This window comes from Neopsephotus bourkii, unplaced genomic scaffold (assembly GCF_033783945.1).
Source record: "Neopsephotus bourkii isolate Nb327-2 ecotype Australia unplaced genomic scaffold, CSIRO-AGI_Nbou_v1 NB_272, whole genome shotgun sequence".
Classification (NCBI taxonomy): Eukaryota; Metazoa; Chordata; class Aves; order Psittaciformes; family Psittacidae; genus Neopsephotus; species Neopsephotus bourkii.
The window spans coordinates 12,065,571-12,077,908 of record NW_026900781.1 but is presented as its reverse complement, the minus strand read 5'-3'; the positions used below and the strand labels follow the sequence as shown (position 1 = coordinate 12,077,908).

At 48.3% G+C, this 12,338-nt stretch overlaps 1 protein-coding gene across 1 annotated transcript; it reads right to left on the bottom strand.

Annotated features, from left to right (window-relative positions):
• Nucleotides 1-7,157: 7,157 nt before the first annotated feature.
• FOXQ1 (forkhead box Q1) lies at nt 7,158-10,010 on the bottom strand. Its single transcript, XM_061346619.1, has one exon. It carries the CDS (start codon nt 9,279-9,281, stop codon nt 8,055-8,057), a length of 1,227 nt encoding a protein of 408 aa, XP_061202603.1. The 5' UTR covers nt 9,282-10,010; the 3' UTR covers nt 7,158-8,054.
• Nucleotides 10,011-12,338: the final 2,328 nt, after the last annotated feature.

The window sequence follows — 12,338 nt, the reverse complement described above, 5'->3', positions numbered from 1 at the left end:
GAGAGGAGGAAATTATAATAACAAGATGATATCATGTGCTGAGCTTGTCAAGTCAACTGGTCAGATTTGAACCTGTCATCTGTGGTGGCAGAAATGATGATGTGCAGAGGAAATTCTCTTTTGCAGCCACTGAGAGCATTGTGGGGTGGGGGAACTTATTCACAGCAAAGGGCAAAACCAATCTCCTTCATACGGAGTAAAGAAATGTGGAGCAATGCCTAGTCCCTGGGAAATAGGAAAACTAAAACCTGAACTTTCCCAGGGAGCTCTGACAACTCTTTTCTTCTGCCAATTTCAGAAGATGGAGGGATTGGACGCACTTCCTTGAGAAGTGGCACTAGAAATGTACATTTATTTTGCTTTGGCCAAGGTCTCAGCAGTGACTTTTCCACAGGATGGGTGCATTGAGCTGAGTTAGGGTCTCTGAGCAGGAAAAATGCAGCTTATGTGCCTTATCTTCCAAATTCAGGTTTTGGATGGAGAGGTGCTGCCTGCAAGAGATTTGGAGCAAAGCTATCTTAGCAAAGTATGCTAAGGCATCAGAAGTGTCTATAGCAAGTACTGTTGTCTTGTGCTCAATGTTTTGTAGACTAGGTTCAAGGGAAAAATTGCTTCTGCTTCCTCAAGGACAGCATTGGATAAGGGCAAGAAAGATAAGGGATCAGAGAGAGGTGAAAGGGGAAGGGTGTTTCTCTGAACAAGACTTCTGTTGAAATATTATGGTGAAGGGGTTTTTTTGGTGGTATTTGCTGACAAGGTTGAGTAACTGTAGTCTCTGTACACTGTTGTCATGTGTTAGCCTTGCTGCTTAAAACACAGCTTATAACTTCTTTGTCCTTCTTTAACCTGCTTCTTCTGGAGCTGGGGGGTGTGGGAAGAACCTGACTTGACTCCAGGTATTGTGACACAGAAAGCTGTGCTTTTGCAGTGTCTTATTAGTCAAAAAGATGCTTCAGAGAAGTTCAGAGAACCCCAGAAATGACTAGGGGGCTTCCTGGACTGACTTATGAGGAAAAAGTGAGAAAGTTGCTGCTGTGCATCTGTGCAGTTCTGCTAAGTGATTAATGGGGAATGTGATGATAACATACAACTAATTGAGGCTTGTATATGCCAAAGAGAGGGGAATTACTTTGGTGTTGTTTGATGAGGATGAGTAATGAGCACAGCACTGCATTGAAGATGGCTGTGTGAAGTACCGAAGAGCAACAGCAGTTGCTTGATGGTGAAAGAGAATTGCCTTAGCTGCTTGGTTTGGGAGCATCAAATACTAAACCTCTGTTATTACCTGGCAGTGCAGCATCACTTCTCTCACAGAGAAAAACATACTTTTGTGGTTTTTTTTTTTTTTCTTCACAGCTTAGGATGTTTTAAACAAGGATAGTAGCTATTACCTCGTTTCATAAGCTATTAAAAATAAACTGGAAGAAACTGTGCTGGAAGGAAAGTGAGTTAGGCAATTCCACAGGCCTCTTATGTCCATATTGCCATAGATTCTTGTTAGAAATCTAGGGAAAACTATTTCTGTAGCGAGATGCCACAGTTTTCAATCATAAATGCTGTGGAATGAACTGAAATAAACAGTTTGGTGTCTTACATTTATTTTGAAAAGTCAGGTCTCACAGAAAACTCTTTTCAAAATCTTAAAGTAAGATTGACAACTTTTACTTGCAATATTTAAGTTTATCTGGCCATTCCTAACAGCTACCTATAAAAACAGAAGGTTAGGAAACTGGACTCTCAGGTTTCTGCTGAAAGTTTAAGATCTCTAAGTCAAGGAACTAAAAATTCTACCAAGGTAAAAAGAATTTCACAGAGTGGTCTTGTTTAAGTCTCCTCTGGTCCAGTGTAGTAGCCTGGGATACCTCATGGAGCCACAGAATACTTGTAGTTATGCCCAGTTTGGCTGTGGTGTGATACTCATTAACATTGCTTCTGCATGGTGGACTGAAAATACTTTAGTAATAGTAAGGACAACATGAAAAACATTATTTATGTGAAGGTCTATAGCTGGCTGTCAGATGTTACTGGAGTAGTAACCAAATTATTACTTAAAATAACAACAGGAGTTCAAATACAACTAGAGTAAACCCTTTGGACCCTAAACCAGGTAAATTACACTTAAAGCATTTATGAGCCCTTATGTACTGCTTATAAACATATACTTGATGAATAGCTATTATCAGGAGGAATACACTAATAATAAACAATAAGGAATAAACTCAGTGGAATTTAGAAAAACATGTGTCAACCTATATTTTTTTCCTTTCCTCTTGCATATTTTTCTACTTTATGGTCTTTGGTCTTAGGTCCTGCATGCTCTGTTCAAGACATTTTACTGAAGAGTACAGCTGTATTGCTCCATCTTGAATATCCTCTGCTCTGCTATTAAAGAGAGGAAAAAACCCACAGAATCACTGCGTTTCCCCATAGCAAAGGAGGTTATTAGTATGCCATCCTGCTTGAAAGAACTCTGAAATTTTGAAACAGGCCATAACAAAGAAAGCAATACTGTGATGCAAGAGCACAAATATTATGACAGTGTGTTCTCTCAATCCTTCCTCATACAAACCCCCTCTGGCTCTGGAAAAGAGGACAAAGACCTCTTCAATCCAGACACATAGAGGTAAAACTTCCTGAAGGCAATAAGCAATATTTAGCTCCTATGCCAGGCTGGAGACTACGTAAATTACTAGCTTTCTGGAGCTGGCAATGTATATAACCTAAATAATGATGTATTAATATAGGCTTGAATGTTTAGAAAGTATGAGGCTCTTTCTACCTATCTGTCTGATTTTGTGCTGGGGTACTTAGGATTTGTAGGCGTCTTTTCTGGAGCTGGTTTTGAGACTTCTGAGAGTGTCAATGAAGATGAGAGTTTATTCAAGGAGAAAATATTTCCTCTTCAGGTTGTAAATGAAAGATGGAATCCTATTCACCCCTTCATTAAACAGCTACTGTAGCACTCGGCAAAGTTGCAACAGAATACAAGCACCCTTGCCAAAATCACAGCTTAGTGCCTTGAATTTGGCTGGAGGTGGATTTCAACTTTGTTTTTATGTCTACTTCAGACTTAAAAGGCAAAAAGCCTGGCACAATAAAGGGACTCTCTTGTCTGTTATTAAATGAAACACCTCCCCCAGTTCAATGAAGAATTGTGCAAAATCTGGACTTTGATTAAGAAGCTCTACAATTCCATGTGGGGCTGCAGTTGTTCTTGCTCTTGTATAGGAATTTTCACTGTGGGCTACTTAAGGTATGGTGCAAAAGATGAAGGGCCTGTGATCTAAGTCCTTTGTATGTGCCTTTTTCTGGGGTGAAATTTCTTTTAGTTATAGGGTCTTCTGTGCCTGATACATCCTGTTCCGAAGAATAACCTTTTTGGAAACGGGTTTGGGGTAAAAAAACCTGGACAAGGTCCCAAGGCAAAATTACATCCATCCTGTTTCAGTCCTCTCAGCATCTAGTGTGAAATTAAGCTGATACCAAGGGCTGCACTTACTTTGGTTAGGAGCTTTCACTACAGATCTGTGTTGAATTGTGCTCTTATACCTAGAGCTGCTGTGTTGAGATGCCTCTTGAATAAAATAACCGATTTCAGTAGATTTATTCCGGAGTAAGGGCTAGGGGTACTTGAAGGGCTACTTATCCCATCTTACCGATCATAGTACAAGAGCTGAAAGCAAGTTTCAGGCTTTATTAGGTCTGGATGGTGAAAAATGGGGTTAATTTAATGGGAAAATAACACAGTCAAAATGCTGCCCTACTGGCATGTCTCCACTTAAGGTAAAAGTGTAAAACTCTTTGCCTCCTGTAAAGGAGAATAGGCACAGTATTACTTTAGTATCCCACTGTGTGGAATATATGTAATTTATACAGGCTGTTATCCACGGATCACTTTTGCAAGCTTGTTTCTACTGTGAATGCATGTTTAGCAGTTACCAATTCCTGAAGTGCGTAAACTTCTGCTTAAACCTTTCCTTTGTGTTAATTTTGTCCTAATCCACAAAGGAGTTTATGCAGTTCTGCTACTCAGTAAGTTAAAGAGATTTAAGAAAGTGGCTAGGACTAATATTTTTTAGGTAACTAGTTTTGCCACTGTCTAGTATGGAGTTGGGGTAGGATGGGGAGAAGCTTCCCCCAAATGTTGGATGAAAATATTTTGATTGCCAGGTTTGGTTTGTTTTTTTTTTTCTTCCTCTTTAAAGCATGGCAAGACATCCAAAACCTGCAAGAGATGAAACAGTTACAGAACAGAAAGTCTCAAACAAAACATACTTATCTGCAAAGCCAAATCTTTTTTCAAAAGTGCAGTTAAAACCAGAGCCTAGTCTGATCCAGAATTCATGCATAATTCTACTAGGGCTGGGGTTCTCACCAGCGCATGAAGAAATTGTGGAGGTGATGGAGCAGCCAGCATGGGATGTTTGCAGAGCTTCACATACTGATGAAGAAACTATTATGCTCCCTGTTCTAGCTGGGCTTTTTGTGCCGCTGACAGCATTTTTGCCTGTCCAACGTGTAAAAATCTCTCAGGTATCCCGAACTGCACCCATTTAACAAACAGGTACCCTGGGTGATGTAGACGCTAGGAGGGCTGAAAGAACAGGGAGAAAAAGTATTGGCTTACTGCTGATGTGTCAGATATCAAAAGGAGAAAGGCTTTGACTCTCTTCTGTCATCTTGATTTATTAGACGTTAAGAAAGACAAAGTACCCAGACACACAAACAGCACTGTTTTGGGACGGTCTGCGAAATGGTTAATGCGCTTGTTCCACACAAAAATGTAAAATGTCGGTTCTCTGATTACCTGCTGCTGGAAAGTGTTTGGACAGGTGCTGTATTTCACCAGCCGTCTGTCTCAGCTGACAGCCCGGATTTATGGCCGTACAACTAGGGCTGGCCTTCCCCCCCCCACCCCGCCTTCTGTCGGCTCTGGTCCGGTCCCGGCCCTCCGCCTCCCAGCCCGCTCCGCGGAGCTGCCATGCAGCTACCCCAGCCCGGTACGCAGAGCAGGGTAAGGGTAGAGACCCAGCTACACCCTCCTTCCCCCCCCCCCCGTTATATCTTCACCCCGTATATTCACTTGCATGTAAACAAACTGTCCCAGCTCCCTTGCTCAGAAACGCACTCATGGTCCAAGCAGTATCGCAATGGGGTAATTTCCATCAGAAGGTCAACAGTGGGAAATTTGTCCCTTGCTTCCCTTTCAGAGGATGATGCTCGAGCAGAGGGAGGAAAAGACCCGGCCCTTCCTCCAGCCCTGCCATCGACAGGGCTCCGGACAGCGGCAGGGCTCGCATACCCTCCCACCGCCTCGCCTGGCGGCCAGGGTGCAGCTGGGTCCCCTCAAATACCCATCCCAACCTGCTAGAGAAACCCAACAAGCACTACGAGGACCGAGAGATCACTTACAGATATTGCATAGATCCCTTATACTGGGGTTTGGCCGTATGTTCACCAATACATTAAAAAAATCGAGATTCATAGAAGATAAATTATTATTAACAAAGGCACGTCTCGAAATTTCTGGTTGTCTTTTTATTATTATTATTGCTGAGTTATTTTTTAATGAAAAAGTGACTTTTCTACAAGTAAAAAGCTGAATGTCATCCTATTATACACACATTCAGCCCTGTTCACACCTACCTACATCCGATTAAATACACGCTTGTGGCTGTAATAACAAATTCCACTTTCCATCAAGGTGCTTTTAACATACCCTGAAATATGACCATTTACAAAACGACAAACCGAAAAATATTAGCAATTGCATATTGACGGCTCATGTGGACTCCTAGAAAGAAAGACGTTAAAATACAAATTAGAGGAGAGGGTAAATTCTAGAAGGGTAGATTAATATTTGCACAGAACCTTGAAGGCAGAAGGATGTCGAAAGAGTGTGTGTGTGCATGCGTGTGTGCATATAAAAACCAATTCCTTCAAGGGCTGGATTACTTCATACATTAGTCACTAATCTCTCGCAATGTTCTGATGAATGTTATGGTCTGAGCTAAACGCACCGTGAAATCTGCTTGAGCTTTATTGAAACAAGTCGGTGTTTTTGCCAGCAGACTCTTCGGTTTGAAGCTTTCTTTTCCCAACAAACCTTCGCTACTCGCCATAGCTGTTGCGAGCAGGATAGAAGGGACTCAATAGCTGAATCCCGGCATTGAAGGAAAAGGAGGTGGGGAAGAAAGTCCAGGGTCCGAAACAAGAATAAATAGAAAGGACAACCAGCGCCCCAAATTCCGCTTGTCACCGTTTGTTTAGGCGATCTGTGCTTACAGAGGACTTGGAGGGGAAAAGAACCCGCCTGTTGCTATCCTTTTCTAATTAAAACAAACAAACGAATAAACAAGCCCCGAGTTATCATTTCGACGTTTGTTTAAAGCTCTTCGAGCCCGGGGACGCTACTGAACTGTAATTCAGTACCACCGGCAGTTAAAACCCCATCTTTTCCTTTTTCCGACTCAGTCTTCCTGAGGCTTTCCTCATCACTTCTGACAGGACGAATCAGCCTTAACATAACACGTGTGTAAGCTGCTTATGATCAGCAGATATTCGAGAACATATCATCCTGCCGAAGTTCCGCCCACTGTAGGGGCCAGTGAGGCTGCCTCCGCCCGGAGCAGTTAGATGCCGGTAGTACCAAGGACCTTCCCGAAGCGAGTTTTCTTTGAATAGAGGGGTAACAACAGGATTACATTTCGTCTGCTGTCCCTCGGGGGAAAATATATATATAAAAAAAAAAAAAAAAAAAAGGAAAAGAAAAAAAGAAAATACTACTAATAATAAACAAGGAGGGCAGATGCTCAGGACTTCCGCAGGCTGCCCCTAAGTCGGGCAACCTGCCTGCAAATCCGCCCGCCAGCCTTTCTCCGGGGCTGAGCACAGGCGGGAGCCCTGATTTGATTCGAGGAATTGCAAAGGACTTCCAAAAAACCTGGCGGCAGCCCAGGAAGAGGAGGACATCTCTCACCTTCCACAGACAAAATAAGATGGGCCTGTTCGTGGCCCAGCTGCCCGCATGAGGAGGATGCAGGACGGATGGGGATGAGCGGGAGGGCGTCCCGGCTGTCCCGCAGCCGGAGCGCTCCCCGCGCAAGGAGATCGGTAGGCTCCCCTCCCTCCACGCCAGCACAGACACCACGCTCTGCTCCGTATTAATTGCCGTCTTTATTTAAGGGGGCAGCTTTTATTCGGGGGAGAGGAGAAAAAAAACCACGAAGGTGGAAAGAGGGTGAGAAAACGATGTGGCCGAGCGTCAATAAAATGCACACGCACATACATTATATACAAACACAAAAATAAAATACGAAAAACAAAAATTTCTCTTTCCAGTAGCGGCTGTCTTGGCCTTAAATGTACAACGCCAACCAGCACAGGAGACAACGCCTGACATTTCCTTGAGCCCTTGCCCCATTCCGCCCCCCAACCCCCCAGAACAATAATTAATTAAAAAAGCTGCACTCTCTTTGTGTTAAAAACACTACTTTTATAAATAACTTAATGTTCTCCCTTCCCACGAAATGCTAGTTGCCGGACAGGAGAAAAGGTTTCTTTTGGCACAGTGATGCATTGCTTTGCAGTACAGACCTACGGCTCTGCAGCAGCCCCCGGCCCCCTCCCTCTCTTGCCCAGGCAGGAGCCCCCTGCCCCTCCAGCCGTCCCGCCAGGCGCACAGCGCACCCCTGCGCGCCTGCCCACGGCTTTGGTGGCAGGAAGTGCAGGGGCAAGGGGGAGGGTGGCGAGCAAGTGGCGAGGGAGTGGCCGAAGTCAAGTAGTCTCAACGAACAGTAAGAAGCACTTGAGGCTGATGGCTATGTCCAAACCGACAGCTGTTTTGGGATTTTTTGAAATTTTTCTTTTTTTTTCTCCCTTTTTTTTTTTGGTTTAAGTTAACCCCACTGTCATGTCACTAAGGCACAGTCACCGAGGCTTTTGCTTGGAGGCTTTGGTCGCCTCTGGAGTTAAAGTGCGGGATCCGGAGCGTCCTCCTTCCCCCCTCCCCGCCTCCCCGGGCGGGCCCCTCACAGGGGAGAAGGGGGGCTCCGTCAAGCCAGGGGGGTCTCTACAGCGTACGGGTGGAAAGCGGCCGAGCCCCCCGCCGCCGCCGGCTGCAGCGGCCCGGCGAGCCGGAGGGGCCCGTAGAGGGGGGAGCCGGGCTGCGGCCCCCGCCCGCCCTTGGGGAGGCCGACGGGGAAGAGTGGCGCCCGCGGCCGCTCCGCCGGCGTTGGCTCACCCTGGGACAGCGCCTGCCGCCCGCCCCCCAGCAGCAGCGGCGGCGGCGGCTCGCCCAGCCCGTAGGCGCAGAGCTGGAGGAGCCCGCCGCCGTACAGGGCAGCGGCGGCGGATGGGGTCTGCGCGGCAGGTGGGTAGGGGAGCAGCGGGTAGGGGCCGGGCAGCAGGTGCGGGGCCGCGGGCGGCGCCGGCCAGAGGAGGCGGGCGGGCCTCGGTGGCGGCTGCTGCGGGGCGGCGCGGGGCCCTGCCGGCCGCCGGAGCAGGCTCTCGATGGCGAAGGAGCTGGAAAACTTGGTGCCGCTGCTGCCCGCATCCGCCCCGCCGCCCGCCGTTGCTGCTTCCTTGGCGGCGGTGCCCGGCCCGCAGTTGCAGGGCGAGCAGGCGCAGCAGCACCGCGGGGATCCGCCGGGGGACGCGGCGCCCGCTCCGGCCGCCTCCTGCGGCGGCGGTGGGGCGGCGGCGGGGCGGGCGGGCTGCGGCGGCGGGGCGGCGCGGCTGAGGCGCTTGCGGCGGCGGCGGAAGACGCCGTCGGCGAAGGTGTACTCGCTGCTGGGGTTGAGCATCCAGTAGTTGTCCTTGCCCCAGGGCCGCGCCGGGTCGCGCAGCACCTTGACGAAGCAGTCGTTGAGGGAGAGGTTGTGGCGCACCGAGTTGCGCCAGCCGGTGTAGGCGCCGCGGAAGAAGGGGAAGCGGCTCATCAGGTAGTCGTTGATCTCTGCTAGGGTGAGGCGGCCGCCGGCTGAGTCGCGGATGGCCATGGCGATCAGCGCTATATAGGAGTAGGGTGGCTTCGGCCGCCGCGTGTAGGGCTTCCCCTTGCCGCTCTCGGCCGGAGGCGGCTGCGGCGGCTGCGAGGCGGGGGGTGGTGGCGGGGGTTGCCCCGGCCGCCCGGCCCCGCCACCCGGGCTGTTGGCGGCGCAGTCACCGTCCGAGCCCAGCTCGCTCTCAGCCGGCGCCGGGGAGAGGGAGCCGCTACCTTCCTGATCGCTGCCGGCGCTCAGCTTGTCCTCGTAATGCTGCGAGAACACCTCCAGCTTCATGGCGGTGGTGCCGGCTGCCCCCCCGCACCCGGCGGCTCCGCTGAGCGGGCGCGACCCCCGTCCCTCGGCGCGGCCTCAAGGGGCGGCGGGGAGCAGATAGGCTACCCGGGGGGGGGGTTTGCCCCCGCCCCGCCTTGGACAGCTCCGCGGCGGCAGGCAGCGCAGGGCAGCGGGGCTCCGCGCCCGACTCACCCGGCCGCCCGGGATAGCTGGCAGGCGACTGGACCTTTCCCTGCCGGTGGACGCCGAGGACAGCCGTCGGTACCCTGCCGCCTGCGGCTGCTAGGCGAAGAACGGGGCGCTTCCTCCGGCTTCCACCTCCTTCTCCCCCACCGGGGCGCTCGCTCTCTTTCCGCCCCCCGTTTGTCCTTCTCGGTCGTTACGCCCGCTGCTTCATGCGTCGGAGGAGAGGGGCGAAGAGGTCCCCGCGGAGCCGGAGCGAGCAGGCGGGTGCTGGAGCCGTTTCCTCTCTGGGTACCCCCGCGCCTGGTACTCCTCAGGACGCTGCCGATGTTACCAGCCGGCGCTCCTCCGGCGCGGGTTGCTCTCTGGGGACGTCTTGTCTCTCCGGCTTCGGCCCTCGTCAATGCCGGGACGCCGGGCTGACTTCTCGCTTCGGCGCGGGCAGCAGCAGGGTTATTAGGGTTATTAGTGTTATTGTCATTATCTCTCTCTTCCCCTGTGGTTCTGTGCCTCTCCACCACTTTCAGACCAGCCCATTATAACGCCGGCGAGAGGCGGAGCCAGGACAAATATCTGAAAGGGTGGTGGGTGGAGAAGCAAGGTAGCAAAGGTGGGTATGCGCTAATAAGGGCTATCAGAGCCGTAATTAGCTGAGATGACAGCGTGGTCTTGTTGGAAAGTTATTTTACGAAACTTGTTTGTATTTTCTCCTGCCAGGTCCCTCCCCTTCCCGGGCATTTCGAATGAAGCCGCAGTTGGGCACGACTTCTCAGAGCCGGGCCCGCCTCCCAGGTGTAAACTGCGGAATGACTTATAGGTGGCAGAGCAGAACCTGTTACATGCAGTGATTTATTTTAATAGCGCTGTATATAGCAACAAGTTGTAATGTGACAGCTCAACAACCTGTTGGAAAATAATGTACGGCTTCGCAGTTGTGAATTCCTAATGATTTATGTAGCCTGACAGTGTCGTTTCAGCCCTGGCCCCTCGTCCTTTCTGTCATGACCATACCTGGTGCAGGGGTGAAATGGGAACAGGTAGGCAATACGATGAGCTTTGCTAGGAGAAAATTAGTCGAAACCTTAACCTTAGTTTTAAGTGTGTTAACGTGTATATAGTAGCATTGCTTCATCTCTTTTGAATGGTGTGTTTGTAGCTTCTCTGACACTGTCACTCTCCAATAAAATCTTTTATTGGGATTGTTTTTATCTATTTATTTAGTAGTTATGCTGCTTTAAGGTTTCTTTGCACATTATGGATCTGTAGATTTTCCATAAAACCTGGGGCAAAAGTATTATGTAAGTTCACCTGGACACTTTTCTTTAGTCATGATTTTGGGGGTTGTTTTTTTTTTTTAGGTTTAAATTGTCAGGGTCTTACCCTCCAGAGATTTTTCATCCTTCCACAGTATGCTGGTGCTAACAACTCAGTGAAGAGAGACATACAGCAATAGCTTCTCTGAAAACTCCCTCTTCAGTCCTATGCTACTCGCTGTTCAAAGTTAATTGCAAAACACCATTTGACTTCATGGGGCAGTAGTGCTAGCGTCTGCAAAACAATAACAAACCAAAAACATCAGCAGAAATCTAGTGTGGTGCTTGTATTTTATTTCTCATATGTACACTTTGAATTTTGTGTCCTGGAGTAACAGTTGGATTGCTCCATATTTTCCAAAAGCAGTCTTTCTAAATCAGACCTTATTTTAGGTTAAATATTTAATGCAGAGTTGCTCTGGTTAGGACTACACCATTGTGGTCTGGCTCTTGAAGAGTGTTGTAGAGGAACATGAAATAAAGGCAGGTTTAAAGGACCAACAGAAGAAACAAAGCACACTGGTTTCTATCTCGATCTCTCTTGAGCAGAGTATACCTTCCCACACACACCTGCATTTTGTTTCAATGCTTTGCTGTTTCTTCTGTCTGTGTGAGTTTTAAATAGTAAATGCTGAACAAGGAGAGGATCTTCTGTCCTTCTGGTCATACTCTTCCAAACTTTAATGATAACAGGCTTGATGTCTTCCTCTTCTCACTAAAGCTGTACCAGTTCAGAAACTCTGGCAATTCAGAAAGACAAAAGTAAGAGGAGGGAGACCTCTCTTGGTTCCTTGTTGTTGTTGTCTCCATGTAATGTAAACTGAGATCTTTCAGTAAAGGGTTGCATTAGCTGTAGGTGCCAATGTTTATGTTTCAGGGTATGGGGAAAAGCTATCGTTCCTTCCAAAACTTATATTTTCTAAGATGATGCCAATGGCGAGGGTAGGTTTTTTCCTCTTCCTGCTTTTGTTGTAAATAGCACTGAAGCAGTGATGATTTGCTAGCTTACCTTTGATGTTTATTTTATTACTGTTCCACTATTTGTGTGGAAAATGTACACATTGTCTCTTATCTTTATTCAAAGAACTTAAAAAGTCATTCAAATGCTGTAGGTAAACACGTCAGACATAACAGAAGCTTTTTCACAGCCATACTTCAAGACTAGGAGTGGATGGCAAAGCTGGTTTTGCAGGATTTAAGAGGGGACAGAAGCTTGTGCTCAAAATAATACAAAGATAGCTATTAGCAGATGGGAGCAGGGATCCTTTCTAAGATCAGCGCTGATTCTTGTTGTGGCTCAGGGCCCCTTTGCTGCCTCTGATCGAGTGCTGTTGTAAGCTGGTCTTTGAAATCTGTGGTGGCTCTTACCTGAGACAACAAATGAAGGTGCTGATGTGAAGGACTGTGCATGGTTTAAATAGAGCCTTCCTGGCCTGAGTGAGAGAGGTGTCAAGTCTGTTGCTATTGCTGCCCATGAAACAACGAGTAAAGTTGTAAGAAGTGTCGAAATAGTCCAACTGCTCCCATCTCTCACCACTGAGAGTATGTGTAACCTCAAGTC